The following is a 16,499-nucleotide window of genomic DNA, read 5'->3' on the forward strand; positions in this document are numbered from 1 at the left end:
AGAATAGATATCATCAATAATAATTAGGTTGGATAAGTTACCACTAGTGCATGAAGAAGCGACGTGACCTTTCTCACGACATAGGTAGCGACGTCTACTCTTCACTTTCTTCTCACTTGATATCTCAACTTGAGAAGCATTAGCTTGAGTCTTCTTGGGAAGAGGCCTTTATTCAACTTGAGATTGAGCATGAGAATGCACTTGTAGCTGCTTCCCTTGTTGCTTGTCACTAATGGCCTTCTTCTTCAATGGGCAAGATCTAACATGATGCCCTTCAATTTTGCACTTGAAGCAAATAATCTTGGCCAAACTCTTGACTTGTTTTTGGCCCTTCTTGTTGTTGATCTTGGACTTCTTCTTCTTATTATTGGAGTTGAATCCAAGTCCACCTTTATCATTGGGGGATTTTTGCACACTCAATATATTGTTGAGTGTGGCCTTCCCTTCATGACACTTTTCCAAGTCTTTCATCAAAGAAGTGACTTGGGCCTTGAGCTCTTTGATTTCCTCTACATGGTTAGTCTCAACACAAATACTAGAGAAAGTATAAGCTTCATCGTTAGAGCAACAAGGCAAGGAAAGCAATTCATCACAAGATGTACCAACATTGTGAGTAGATGAATTATAAGGACTAGCACATATCAATATAGCATTTTTGACTAGAAGTAGTGCTAGTATCCACATGAGGCTTACTAGATGTTACCTTAGCAAGCATGGCCTCATGAGCTATCTTTAGCACATTATGGGATACTAGAAGATCATCATGAGAGCTTGTGAGCTTTACATGATTTTCTGCCAACATCCCATAATTGCTAGATAGCAACTCGAGTTGAGCCCTTAGCTCAACATTCTCCTCCAATGTACCAACAGCGCTTGAAGCATCACTAGAACGGGCGCTAGGTGGGGAGAACCTTATTCCATCTTCAAGACGCCGCCGCCGCCTCGTCTTCTTGAGCATGGCACAGACCCTAAGAAAAGTTAGAAATGCACCTAAAAATGAAGCCCTCCCATCGGCAAGGGCCGGGATCCACCGCGCCTCCATTGTCCAAGGACCATAGGACACGAGGCGGATCGGCAGCGTCACCGGCGAGAAGCAGAGAAACCCTAGATAGAGTTCGTAGGAGGCAGTAGCGCAGGAGTCGAGATAATCCTTCCATCACATTATTTGAACATGCATGGGGGCTGAAGTGGAGCGACTAGAGCATCCTTTTCCCTACTAAACCCAAATAAACTACCAGGTATGTGGAGTGGACATGTTTCAAACACACCCGTATTATTCTGTAGTACTTGCTTTTCAGAATGATGATTAGTTACCCCTTCCAATATTGTGCCATTTTTATCTATGGTGTTATCCTTTCATAAAGCCATGGCGGTTCTTCTTGATCTATACTCTCTCCTTTCCGGTTTATAGGGCTTAATTTAAAATTTCTCCAACAAAGGTATACAATGAATGGTGGAATTAATTTCATAGTTTACAAAAGTACTTAATTAGTACTCTTGTTTTTTCTCAAAAAGTGATGCATGAAGTCCCTGCCCAGAGTTTGATTACCGGAGCCAGAAAGTAAGATTTGCTCCATGAACAGTGAAGAGAAGGAAACGGTTGGATAAGCCAAGCATGATAGAATGATAGCAATATGAAAATTCTGCCAACAAAAATATATTTATATTCAGTCAGCAGAAAAATGAATCTGGGTCAGTCATTTTTTGAGCCATTGTTCTGTGCTTCAAGATTCGTGCTCTTTGTTCTTTTCCATGTTGTCATGTTTTGGGCCAAATTTTCCACTGACTCGAGTACTGTGTTAATATAACATGTGGTGATATTTGATTAAATCTTATCTACTACTCCTACCTATGTACTCCCTCCGTTCGGAATTACTTATCGTGGAAATGGATGTATCTAGACGTATTTTAGTTCTAGATACATCCATTTCCGAGACAAGTAATTCCGAACGGAGGGAGTATCAAAATATAACATGTGGTCACGCAGTGGCCGAGCCTGACGAAGTCGAGCACGCCGAAGCGTCGCGCGTAGGCAAAATTTCGTGTTTTGACCCTTTTGGCATACAAATTCAGGATCTGACCCCGGTTTGAAAAAATTTCAGGATTTGACCCTTTTACTTACCGCCAGGGTCTCTGGCGGTTGGGTTACACAGCCTACCGCCAGGTGCCCTGGCGGTAGGGTACTTATCCACGTCAGCCTGACCAAACGGCTGCTGTTTCGTGCCGTCGACCCTACCGCCAGGACACTCGACGGTAGGGTGTGCAACCCTACCGCCAATGTCCATGGCGGTAAGTGCCGAACCGTTATAACCCCGCGGGGGCCGGCTCATGGGGCCCACCCACGAACCCAGCCCCCATCTTCTTCTCCCATGCCGCCTCCCGCAAGAACAGAGAGGGGAAGGCCTCTCTCATCCCCTCCACTCCCCCATCCGATCTTCTTCGTTTGTGAACGGTTTTTTCAGATTGAGATGGCTCCGAAACGAGAAAACTAAGCTCTCTCAATCCCTCCAATTCGTTTTAGTTAAGAAGCTGTCGATTCGACGCATTATTAGGCACAAGATGAACCCTATTTCATCTAGTAGATTTTGATTTTTGTTGTTTCTAGGTTTGTTTAATTAGGAGTAATATGATGTTTGATGTAGTTGAATATGATTTATGTGGTGATGTGGTTGAAGTTGACTATGATAGAGCCTATTTTATATAGTTGATGAACCCTAGTTCATGTTAATATTTTTTGAATTATTTATTGATGTTTGATGTGGTTAAATATGTTTGAATATGATTGATGAGTTGATGTGGTGATGTGGTTGAATATGTTGAATTTGTTAACTAGTTTGAGGATAGAACCTATTTGGCATAATATAAGGTGATGAGGTGATGTGGTTTGAAGATGAATATGTTGGTAATTTTTATATATGTTTTTACAATTGTTGAAATTGATTGGTTAATGTTCATATTCATAATAGGATAGAATAACTAGTTTGAAGATGAACCACAGTTCATATTCATAATATTTTTTTACATTTGTTGAATATGATATGATTGATGTTAGTTGAACGGTTTAACATGATATGATTATATGTTCATAACAAAGTGTTCGTGTTTCAGGAGGCCCCCCATTGGTCCGGCGATCGGCACTAATTACACTATGCTTGACCCGGCATTCGATAACGGTCATCGCGCCCGTTACATCGAGAACAGAGTGGTAAATAGCACTGATCAACGTGTTGCATCATAATTTTGCCTTTTCAAAAGTTTTTTCTAACTATTTTCGTGTGCACATTGACAGATGCTTGCGCCCTTACGTATGACGGGTCACACCAAGGTCAAAGAGATGAACTACGACAACCGCTATGAGCCATATTACAGGAGAGCCGGGCTCTTGGGTTTCGTGCTCCAGTTCAAGCGTATGCCGCCGACGCTTGTCCACACGGCTCTCACAGCGTTGGTGGACCGTTGGCGGCCCGAGACGCACTCTTTCCATCTCCCATGTGGTGAGATGACGGTGACGCTCGAGGACTTCGCCATGATCACGGCCCTACCGATCAAGGGCCATGCTCTCATTGGGCGCGTGGATAGGAAGAACTGGCCGGACAGGGTTACCGCCCTCATCGGCGACAGCCCTCCCATCAAGAGTAACCGAACATCCGGTGTAGCACTGGCATGGCTCCTAGACCACCGGGCTGAATGCCCGCAAGATGCGGATCCGAGGACCGTGGAGCAGTATGCAAGGGCCTACCTGTGGTTTCTTCTCACATAGGTGGTCTTTCCTGACTGCTCGGGGGACAACGCCCTATGGATGTACCTGGACTTCCTGGCTGACTGGGATGCAGGGTACAGCTGGGGGTCTGCTGGCCTCGCGTACCTCTACCGCTCGGTAAGACGTCATACATCTCACCTATGTGTGTGGTTCTTTAAATTGCTTTAAATTGTGTCATCTGATCATCACTTGTTGTTTGCAGCTGGATGACGCAACGCAGAGGACCAAGAAAACATCTGGGATGTGTGGGTGTGTCTGGGCCCTCTCAATTTGGAGTTGGGAGCGGCTGCCAGTTGGTCGCCCTGAGAAACTGTCACGGACAGAGTGGACGGAGTATGGCAAGGATGGCGACCGTTCTTGATACCCTACTGTCGCCTATTCTTGGGACAAGGTTAAGGTCTTCTCGGGCAAGGGAAGTGCGATGTACAAGGCCTTCACCAACGAGCTGGACAACCTGACATCTTTTTAGGTATACCAATGAGTGAGATAGTTTTAAATGTTTATACTTTCACGGTTGCTAAACAATCTTTGTATAGGTTAACTGGTGGCCGTACCATGATAGAGATTGGGGGTTCGAGCTGAACGAGATGTGCGAGCGGGACCGCCTTCTCTTCCAGTGCATTGTCCCGCTGATATGCGTGTACGCTGTCGAATGGCACCTACCACAACGCGTGGCGACACAATTTGGCGTATTGCAACACACACCACCGGCAAGGCCCCACGACACTGGCGGTTACGACCTTCACAAGTATGTGCTGCCATCTCTTTACTGTGATTTCTTTAAGTTCGATGTTCTTATGGTCTTTTGTGTTTTTTTGCTTGTTATGTCCCTATGCAGGAAGAGCAGGCAGTATTCTCAGTCGATATTGGACTGGGCTGACGAGCACAAGTCTATTGTGACAATGTGGGACGAGAGGACGTTCCGCAAAGATAAAGAGAGGTCAGGCATTTGCTGGAATGTGTATGAGAGGCACATGAATTGGTATGACGATGGAATCAAGTTTCGTCTGCGTCTGAGGCCACGATGGACGGAAGCGGACATGGCATCACTTCAGGAGGAGGAGGAGGACTCTGAGGATGAAGCATATAAGAGAAACCTCAGAGATATGCAAGGTGATTTCAGGGAGTATGCGCCCCTTATGAACAGAGTGGTAAGTTTTGTTGAAATGCATGTTGGAAATATGCCCCAGAGGCAATAATAAAAGTATTATTATATTTCATTGTTCATGATAATTGTCTTTTATTCATGCTATAACTGTATTATCCGGAAATCGTAATACACGTGTGAATACATAGACCTCAATATGTCCCTAGTGAGCCTCTAGTTGACTAGCTCGTTGTGATCAACAGATAGTCATGATTTCCTGGCTATGGACATTGGATGTCGTTGATAACGGGATCACATCATTAGGAGAATGATGTGATGGACAAGACCCAATCCTAAGCATAGCACAAAGGTCGTTTAGTTCGTTTGCTAGAGCTTTGCCAATGTCAAGTATCTCTTCCTTAGACCATGAGATCGTGTAACTCCCGGATACCGTAGGAGTGCCTTGGGTGTATCAAACGTCACAACGTAACTGGGTGACTATAAAGGTGCATTACAGGTATCTCCAAAAGTAGCTATTGGGTTGACACGGATCGAGACTGGGATTTGTCACTCCGTATGACGGAGAGGTATCTCTGGGCCCACTCGGTAATGCATCATCATAATGAGCTCAAGGTGACCAAAGTGTTGGCCACGAGATCATGCATTACGGTACGAGTAAAGTGACTTGCCGGTAACGAGACTGAACAAGGTATTGGGATACCGACGATCGAGTCTCGGGCAAGTAACGTACCGATTGACAAAGGGAATTGTATACAGGGTTTGATCGAATCCTCGACATCGTGGTTCATCCGATGACAACATCGAGAAGCATGTGGGAGCCAACATGGGTATCCAGATCCCGCTGTTGGTTATTGACCGGAGAACGTCTCGGTCATGTCTACATGTCTCCCGAACCCGTAGGGTCTACACACTTAAGGTTCGATGACGCTAGGGTTATAAAGGAAGTTTTTATGTGGTTACCGAATGTTGTTCGGAGTCCTGGATGAGATCCCGGACGTCACGAGGAGTTCCGGAATGGTCCGGAGGTAAAGATTTATATATGGGAAGTCCTATTTTGGCCACCGGAAAATGTTCGGGATTTTTCGGTATTGTACCGGGAAGGTTCTAGAAGGTTCCGGAGTGGGGCCCACCTGCATGGGGGGACCCACATGAACGTGAGTAGTGGGGGAAAGGCCCCACACCCCTGGTCAAGGCGCACCAAGATCCCCCCTTAGAAGGAATAAGATCATATCCCGAAGGGATAAGATCAAGATCCCTAAAAAGGGGGGATAACAATCGGTGGGGAAGGAAATGATGGGATTTCTTTCCTCCCACCTTGGCCAACGCCCCAATGGACTTGGAGGGCAAGAAACCAGCCCCTCCACCCCTATATATAGTGGGGAGGCGCATGGGAGCTTAACACAAGCCAAGGCGCAGCCCCTCCCCTCCCCAACAACTCTCCTCCTCCGTATATGCTTGGCGAAGCCCTGTCGGAGTACTGCTGCACCAACTACACCACGCCGTCGTGCTCCCGTTGGAGCAATCTTCCTCAACCTCTCCTTCCCCCTTGCTGGATCAAGAAGGAGGAGACGTCTCCCATCCCGTACGTGTGTTGAACGCGGAGGTGTTGTCCGTTCAGCACTTGGACATCGGTGATCCGAATCACGTTCGAGTACGACTCCATCATCACCATCCCCTTGGCTAGCTTCCGCTCGTGATCTACAAGTGGTATGTAGATACAAACTCTCTCCCTTGACTCATTGCTTAGATTAACTCATAGATGGATCTTGGTGAAACCGTAGGAAAAATTTTAATTTTCTGCAACGTTCCCCAACAGTGGCATCATGAGCTAGGTCTATGCGTAGTTCTCTTTACACGAGTAGAACACAATTTTGTTGTGGGCGTGGATTTTGTCATCTTACTTGCCTCTACTAGTCTTTTCTTGCTTCGGCAGTATTGTGGGATGAAGCGGCCCGGACCAACCTTACACGTACGCTTACGTGAGACCGGTTCCACCGACTGACATGCACTAGTTGCATAAGGTGGCTGGCGGGTGTCTGTCTCTCCCACTTTAGTTGGAGCGGATTCGATGAAAAGGGCCCTTATGAAGGGTAAATAGAAGTTGACAAAATCACATTGTGGTTATTCGTAGGTAAGAAAACGTTCTTGCTAGAACCCAATTGCAGCCACGTAAAAGATGCAACAACAATTAGAGGACGTCTAACTTGTTTTTGCAGCGATTCATCATGTGATGTGATATGGCCAGAAGTTGTGATGAATGATGAATTGTGATGTATGAGATCATGTTCTTTGTAATAGGATTCACGACTTGCATGTCGATGAGTATGACAACCGGCAGGAGCCATAGGAGTTGTCTTTATTTTTTGTATGACCTGCGTGTCATTGAAGAACGCCATGTAACTCACTTTACTTTATTGCTAAACGCGTTAGCCATAGAAGTAGAATTAGTCGTTGGCGTGACAACTTCATGAAGACACGATGATGGAGATCATGATGATGGAGATCATGGTGTCAAGCCGGTGACAAGATGATCATGGAGCCCCGAAGATGAAGATCAATGGAGCTATATGATATTGGCCATATCATGTCACAACTATATAATTGCATGTGATGTTTATTATGTTTATGCATCTTGTTTACTTAGGACGACGGTAGTAAATAAGATGATCCCTTATAAAAATTTCAAGAAGTGTTCTCCCCTAACTGTGCATCGTTGCTACAGTTCGTCGCTTCTAAGCACCACGTGATGATCGGGTGTGATGGATTCTTACGTTCACATACAACGGGTGTAAGACAGTTTTACACAGCGAAAACACTTAGGGTTAACTTGACGAGCCTAGCATGTGCAGACATGGCCTCGGAACACGGAGACCGAAAGGTCGAACACGAGTCGTATGGAAGATACGATCAACATGAGAATGTTCACCGACGATGACTAGTCCGTCTCACGTGATGATCGGACACGGCCTAGTCGACTCGGATCGTGTAACACTTAGATGACTAAAGGGATGTCTAATCTGAGTGGGAGTTCATAATTTGATTAGAACTTAATTATCATGAACTTAGTCTAAAACCTCCCCTCTCCACGGGCTCCTGTTCAACCACCCCTCCATGGGCTACTGTTCATCCACCCCTCCACTGATTACTGTTCATCCTGCCCTCCACGGGGTCGTCCTGTTCATACAGCCCTTCACGGGGTCCTGTTCATCCAGCCCCAACCAGCTCGATCGATCGGGGTCCTGTTCATCCAGAGGCAACGCCACGGGACGTGTTCATCCACTCCCACCGCTCACTGTTCATCCAACCCCCCCCCCTCCCGCAACGCTCACTGTTCATCCAGAGAGGCAGCATCGATCGGCTTCAGTTAGCAGTGGTAGCGAAGGAATCGCTCGATCGGGTTCAGTTAACAGCCATCGATCAATCGCTCGGGTTCAGTAACACGTAGCCTGCAGTGCAATCGCTCGGGTTCAGTTAGAGCCCAACGCCTCGCTCGGGTTCAGTTAGAGCCAACGCCTCGCACACACGCACGTACGTGTACGAGGCAAACGTGCATCGCTCGGCCCCCGACCATCCACTGTAACCGGGAACTCCCCGAAATTTTCCTCGCCCTCGCTTCTACCACGGTTTTTTCCGTCATGGACGGCCCAAAGAATGTCATGCAGCTGCGTCTCCGGCCTGCCCAGGACGAAAAGCCCATTTTCTGTCATGATTTTTTGTCATAGAAGTAGGAGCCCACCACATCTATGATGATACCGGGTTTTGTCACAATTATCGTCATAGAAGTGTCATATGTATGACAAATAAAAAATTCGTTCGGCCCAAAATGCCACAGATGTGTCTTTTTTTTGTAGTGATATGCGGTATTACCCAGCCGTCCTAAGTAAATTTGCATGTGCCACCTCTAAAAACTTTAAATAAATATCCTTTTTGTGTGTCGGGATTGTTCATAGAGCGACAGGAGGTAGTTGGTATCTTCCATGCTAAGCGGGTTATTCTCAGGATGGGTGTTTATTCACTCACCATTGCACGAGAAAGGGGCGATAATAGGGATTCCCAGTCCCAAATTGCAAAATGAACTTAAAAATAATCAAACAAAAACTCCTATCGAGCAATAACCTTTACTTTATCGTTTGGGAACAGCTACTAGTGTGTTTAGCATGGAAGATATTGATAACTGATGGTCGCAAAGTAAACAAGAAGGGTGCATATCTCAAAATTTCATTTACCTCTGTTTTGAAAACTTGAGCTCTGGCACCTCTGCAAATCACTGCTTCCCTCTACGAAGGGACTATCTATTTACTTTTATGTTGTGTCATCACCTTCTCAAGTAAGCGCCAGAACCTGAGAGCATTGTTGTCATGCTGATGCATTGTGTGTAGCTAATGTTGGGTGCATCATTAGTGGATCTTTTCTACCATGAATTACAATATTTAGTCGCTGCTTGAACTTTGGGGGTGCTCTGCATTTATGTTTTGCAGTCTCAGAAAGGGCTAGCGAGATACCACTATTGACATATTGTATCATGGTTGTTTTAACAACGTGTTGCTGTTTGAGATGTCTTATTATTGCTCGCTAATTGATTATGTCATTGATATGAGTTAATATAATTTTTAAGAGTTATTGTCGACATGGTTAGTTATAATATTTGCTGAAAACCTGGGTGTTCTTTAAGGTTATTTATGGAAACAAGAGCAAAAGAGTTCGTAAAAGTTTTTCTTTTTGACTTTCAGTTTATCAACTGAATTGCTTGAGGACAAGCAAAGGTTTAAGCTTGGGGGAGTTGATACGTCTCCGTCATATCTACTTTTACTAACGCTTTTCCTCTTGTTTTGGACTCTAATTTTCATGATTTGAATAAAACTAACCCGGACTGACGCTGTTTTCAGCAGAACTACCATGGTGTTGTTTTTGTGCAGAAATAAAAGTTCTCGGAACGGAATGAAACTTTGCGAGCATCTTTTATACAATAAAAGAGAATTTCTGGAGTCAAGAACCACCTGAGGGGGGCACCTGGGTGGGCACAACCCACCAGGGCACGCCACCCCATCCAAGCGTGACCAGGTGGGTTGTCCCCACCTTGTGGCCCCGCAGACCTTGAAACTGACGCTACAAAATCCTATATTTCTAGAAAAAAATTAAGGAGAAAGAATTATCGCATTTCACGAGACGGAGCCGCCGCCGCCTCCTGTTCTTCATTGGGAGGCCAGATCTGGAGTCTGTTTGGGGCTCCGGAGAGGGGGATATTCGATCTTCGTCATCACCAACCCTTCTCCATCGCCAATTCCATGATGCTCCCCACCGGGAGTGAGTAATTCCTTCGTAGGCTCACTGGTCCGTGAGGAGTTGGATGAGATTCATCATGTACTCGAGTTAGTTTTGTTAGGGCTTGATCCCTAGTATCCATTATGTTTGGCCCTTGCCCCAAGCCTGGCTGCGCCCTCCATAGGCGGTATTGGTGGATGGGTGAAAGTGACTAGTAGGTCCATTTGCCAGCATCTCCATTCTCTGACCGAAGGCCGCAATCTACGAAACAGATCATCAACATAGATCAATTTCTTGATAGCACTGGCCGCTAAAACTACTGGATCATACTCCCGATCGAGGCCTGCGAGTATGTAGGTGACCATCTCTAGATCAGAGATGTTCCAGAGATGGACTAAGTAGCAACGGCGAGTCATCTCCCAAGCTATTCATCTTCGCCATGAATAGGGTGCTCAGTGTGTTGCCCTTTTTCGTGTTGGTAATGGCGGCAATCCTCAAGTAATAAGGGCGGTCCACAAATCAAAGCTACTCAACAACTTGCGCCAATATCTCCTTGGAGAGAGAATTCCAAGGAGAATTCAGCATGTAACTCAGGACTTGCTGATCTTTGGACAACCATGGTCCATATAGCGGACTTGGCAAATGGGCATGCTCTTGTCCGACTGCTGCTGCTCTACCGTCTTCGGGGGCGCTGCATCGGTGCTATCCAGGAGGTCAGTGACCTACGCTCCTCGCGGGGCCGTCATTGACTGGGCCTTCCAGAGGAGGAAGTTCCCCCTTGCTAGCTTCTTGGTGGGTGGCGCCGCTCCAAGGTTGAGGACGGCCGGAAAAGTGGAAGACATGGCGAGGTTGATGTTTGTGTTGGACACTAGATTGATTGGAAGAGGCTGGCTCTGTATACCATGTAGAATTTGATGAAAGCGTTCCTACTCCCTCATGTGAGAGCCGCATGAATATACTTGATCAATGGCAAGAAAAACCCTTGCCTTGGTTTACAACAAGTCCAAATTGATCGCTATGATTCAGTTGGTTACACGGGATAGAGAGAGAGAGAGGATGTTACGAGAAGGATAAAGAGAAAGAGCTGAGTTGAGATTAAATGCAAAATATCTCTATGTCTAACAGTGCGTTGGAATTGACATTTTTTTCTGACACAATGAGTACAGACGTAAGCACTCATACTTACGCATACACTCAACACATGCACACCCAATCTCTATGAGCACCTTCGAGAGAAACTGAGCCGGCATATTATCTTGAGACTTATGAAGTTACCGTAGCCGCCTCGTCGTCGACAGGAACATCTCCTCCCACTGAAAGCGCATCGCCGGAAATGCTAAAATAAATTCGGGAATAATGCGAGCAGCAGGACTTGAAACCTGGTGGGCTAGGGATACCACTGTCCCTCTAACCATCCAAGCACAAGTTGATTCGCGCGTTGGAGTTGACTTAGAGCATCTCCAACAGCCGCACAAAAAGAGCTCCGCGCGCTAAAAGTTCGTTTTTAGGCGCCGAACAGCTCCAACAGATGTTGTAAAATATCGCGCGCTAAAAAGTTTTGGGCACGCGTTAAAACGCTATCGCACGCAGGATATATTAGGCTTCGGATTACACGCACTTCACAATTTACACTTCGTGCTTTTTTGGGCGTGCGTTTTTGAGCGTCTGCTAAAGCAATATTGTTCCCGACGCTTTAAAAGTGCTACAACGCTATAACTTTTATTGAGCGTGAAATTTTTATGCGACGGTTGAAGATGCTCTTAATAAACTGAAACCGGTACCGGGCGGCCAATCGCCCACATGCAGCTGTGGCCTCCACACACCGATGGCACCATCCTGCCTTATCCCCTTACGGGTGTCTCTCAGCCTCTTGTTCATCCCACAATAAGATTGCGTAGAGAGCGCATGTAGCTTAGACAGCGCCTACAAGTGTTATATATTCGCTACTCGCAAGCACCGAAGAAGGTAAGAAACCAGAAAAAGAAGCCATGGCCAGTACTGGTGCTCCTATGTCGGCCGGCGCAGCCGTAGAGAAAGAAGAAGCTGTAGCATCCGCGGTCATCGCCAACCCGCATGCCGACCTAGCGGAGATCATGCCATCGCTGCCCACTGCGCCGGGGTTCCCCCCGTACCGGCTGCGCCGATACGGCGGCTTCTGGCACACTGACCTCTATCTCAAGTTCATCGGCGCGTCGCACGCGTGTTTCAAGCCGCGGCCCACCGACGTGCTTCTCGCGAGCTTCCCCAAGACCGGTACCACCTGGCTCAAGGCGCTCGCGTTCTCCGCGCTCAACCGTGCCGCCCATCCGCCGTCCGTCGGAGCCGACCACCCGCTCCACCGCAACAGCCCCCATGACCTCGTCCGCTTCCTCGAGCTCGCCAACCAAGACGACGATGGTCTGATCTACGAGGAGATCCCTTCTCCCCGGCTGCTCGCCACCCACGTGCCCTACTCCCTGCTGCCCCGCGGCATCACGGGCACGGAGGACGGCTCCGGCGGCCGGATCGTGTACGTCTGCCGGGACCCCAAGGACACGTTTGTATCCTTCTGGCACTACCACGAGAAGACCACGGCGACACTGCAGCGGATGGCCGACGTCGGCGGCGCGTCGGCCGCCATGCCGACGTTCGAGGAGGCGTTCGAGCTCTTCTGCCAGGGCCAGAGCGTGGCGGGGCCACAGTGGCGCCACACGCTCGAGTACTGGGAGGCGAGCCGCCGGAGCCCCGATCAGGTGCTGTTCCTTAGGTACGAGGACATGCTGCTTGACCCGTCGGGTAGCCTGATGAAGTTGGCGGCGTTCATGGCATGCCCCTTCTCGCCAGAGGAGGAGGCGGCCGGGGTGGTGCGCGACATCGTGGAGCTCTGCAGCTTGGGTACGCTGAAGGGGCTTGAGGTGAACAGGAGAGGGAGCACGATGCTGGGGCTCAAGAACGAGGCCTTCTTTAGGAACGGCACGGTGGGGGATTGGAGCAACTGCATGACGCCGGCCATGGCGGCGCGGCTGGACGGCATCGTCGCCGAGGCGCTCCAGGGGTCCATGCTCACCTTTGGCGCTTCCTCCAAGGATGAAGTCTAGCTCACCCATATTGTTGAATTTATGTATTTTTATTATGTGACTACAACATTTTCAAGCCTTATCCTTGGCCATCACATTCTTCCTCATCACCTTCGCTTTCTTCCTGCTTGTCACCTTCGCTTGGAGTTGGAGAGGCACATGGAGGGCCAGAGAGTTGGGCATCAAACACATTATGCATGTGCTGAACGCTAGAGCCTAGAGGGGACACGTGGGTGACATTTACCAACAGATTAAAACAACAGGTCTATAGCTGACACAAGCGCGAATATTCATGTCAAATCGGGCCACATTGCAACCCATCCAATGCGGTACTCCTTCGGTATGCGGACGAGTCCATTTGTTCGAAATCTTGCAAACCGAATGCGAAACTGCTTCACAGACGATCAACCGAATGCAAAGTAGTAGAATCTCTGCTACATTTTTTTGTTCATTCTTCTTTGAAGCAATGGATTCGGATTAGCAGTGCTCCCTTTTCGAAAACATATAAGCACTATGTTGAGTCGTCCGACAGCTCGTCCAATGAAGAGGACTACACGAATGAGACAACAATGATGCATCTGGTGCTTGCAGATGTGGAGTGTGCCGAGAAGCATGTCCTAAATTTGAATGGATCGGTCAAGGCTCATCGAGTGCTCAACCGCAATTGGGCGCGCGACCATTTTGACGTTGATGGATGACTACTTTGCCCCTGAGGCCTTCTTCGCTGACAAGTTTAGCACGCGTTTTTGGATGCGCAAAAATGTGTCTCTACCATGGCGTCCGGTCCTTTGATGACTAAATCATCTTGAAGAAGGACGCCGTGAAAAGATCAGCGGCTATTTGATCATGCGGACCTAAAAAATAAAATTTGGGGTCGGATTTATGTTGTCGGTGTTGGATGGCCGGTTCCCGCATCCGTGTCCGCGGACTGTTCTCCCCTGTCCGCAAACGGATGCCAGAATAAATTTGCGGGTCACCATTGGAGATGCCCTAAGAAAAATATTTTGTGGGATGTTGTTTCTCGGAAATAAAAAACACAAGAGCATGCAATCAATATTTACATAGCAGCTAGGCACTAGTTTTTAATTTAGTTTCTGATGGAAAGATATGCACAAAAGAATGATTGAAAACCGCAAGTGAAAGCTAAAGTAGAACAAGACTTCATATTTATTTATTTATTATACAATGATGAGCGAAGATACTAACCACAATGTTTCCTTTGACATTAAAAGATCGTAATCCTTACCAGCAAACCCATCCAAATAATGATTTTTAACTAGAGCTCAATAAATATTTCACAAGATATATATATTGCCAAAACTATTATTAACATTGATCGATAAATCAATGGTGTTATATAATCAAATTAAATTAAAATTATTTGTCTTGCGCAAATATTTAGCTAAGATATAACAAAATATTCACATGGTATATTTAGGCTACAAGTTTTTAATAAAATAGTAAAATGTCTATAGACCAATATGATAATATAATAAATTTGCAAAAGCACAAACTTAAAACATTTAGGAAAAAACTAACGCCCACACGTGTGGGCATTTGCACATCGTCCACACGCCTCCATCACCACTCATTTTGCCATGTATGGACAGATGACATCAGCAGAAATCTTTTTGGTTTTTGGCTTAAAAATATTTTATCTCCTAATTTAAAAAGCAAATTAAAAATTCGTTTTCACCATTAAATCCGTCTCGACGAGATCTTCAAAACTAGACCCCATGTTGATATGTTTCGACAAAAAAAAAAATTTGCCCAGAAGTTGCCATGATGTTTACACTGTAGTTGACATGCTGCTTAAACTAAAGTTGCCATGTGGCAATTTTAGTTTGTAGATCATGACAATTTTAGTTTTTGATGATGGCAATTCCAGTATTTTGACCATGAAAATATTTTTTTATGAACCATGGCAATTTTAAGTGCATGTATCATGGCAATTTTAGTTTATGGTGCATGGCAAGTCTAGTTTCTTAATTCTCCATTTTATAATATGTCAAATTTTACTTTTTAATATAGAAGAAAATAGCTGAAACATAACATGGCAACTTTAGTATAAACATCATGGCAATTCATGTGCAATAGACATGACAACTTTTAACCCAAAAAATCATCGAAATATATTGATATGATATCTAGTTTCGAAGATCTTGTCGCGAGGGATTTAATGGTGAAAACGGATCTTTAATCGGATTTTTCATTTAAGAGATAAAACATTTTAAAAACTGAAAATCCAAAAAGATTTCCACATGCATGCATGCGATGACATGGTGTTGTCTGTATGTTATAGGGCGTGTGGGCGGGTTTGGCTCTCACCACACGTGTGGGAGTTAGCGTTGTCCAACATTTAAATCTAGCCATGCAAATGTGCGGGCTGCACTGCTAGTTGATATGCATGATTACAGATTGCAAGAACTAGATTGCATATACGAAGCTAGATCTTGAGATAATGGCAACTGAAATGTCTTGAGGCTCCGGTAGTGGTATGTGAGCCTTTTTATAAGGCATCTTCTTCTGTAGAAAATTATCAGTCTTCGGTATCATACAATATGTCATCCCCGAGTTAGCACATCTATCCATCTATCTATCCTCCGTGTACCCCTATAAGGTACCTCAACATGACTAGGTCGCTTGATACTCGTTGGTTTACACGGTTTGTCCACCCCACCCCCATAACCACCAGGCCACACAAGACTCCCCATGTTGGCACGTGAGCTGGAGTTACTTGATAGGACAACACAAGTGGATCCATTATTTGTTTTCTGTCGGGCTAATTTTGGATCTCGATCCAATCCGGATCATCAAAGTCGTATGTGGTTAGTAAGAGCCTCAAACTCGTTTCATACGTCTGGCGGCATTCGATCACTGTTCAGTCACGATTTTTTGACTTTGACGGGCCCCTCAAACGGATCTCAAACGGCTCTCAAACGCCCGGGCTGACCGGCACCCCATATTCAGCCCAAATATGGAGCAGATATGGAGCGATCGGGCACGCCCGCCACATCGGACCCAACCCACACTGGCCCACCCGGCCCCATATAAAATCCTCCCTATCCGCTCGTCGAACCAAACCATAGCCACTTCACTTCCCTCCCCTCCACTCTCCTCCGCCACCCAAACTCGTCTCCGGCTCCTTCCAGCCGTCTTCGGCATGGCGGACAGCGGATCCGAGTCCTTCACCTCCAGATCTGTCGACCCCAAATTCATCCCACGCGGCCCCGAAGAGGAGATGGCCGTCCGGCTTGCGCTCTGCCGCACCCGGGAGGAGGCCCGTGGACGGGTGCGCCTCGGACTCCATCCG

The 16,499-nt window shown here is 46.5% G+C and overlaps 1 protein-coding gene across 1 annotated transcript; it reads left to right on the plus strand.

The window, feature by feature from the left end:
- The first annotated feature begins 12,072 nt into the window (after window positions 1–12,072).
- On the plus strand, window positions 12,073–13,293 carry LOC119341498 (cytosolic sulfotransferase 5-like). Its single transcript, XM_037613372.1, has one exon. It carries the CDS (start codon window positions 12,119–12,121, stop codon window positions 13,205–13,207), a length of 1,089 nt encoding a protein of 362 aa, XP_037469269.1. The 5' UTR covers window positions 12,073–12,118; the 3' UTR covers window positions 13,208–13,293.
- Window positions 13,294–16,499: the final 3,206 nt, after the last annotated feature.

This window comes from Triticum dicoccoides, chromosome 7B (genome assembly GCF_002162155.2).
Source record: "Triticum dicoccoides isolate Atlit2015 ecotype Zavitan chromosome 7B, WEW_v2.0, whole genome shotgun sequence".
NCBI lineage: Eukaryota > Viridiplantae > Streptophyta > Magnoliopsida > Poales > Poaceae > Triticum > Triticum dicoccoides.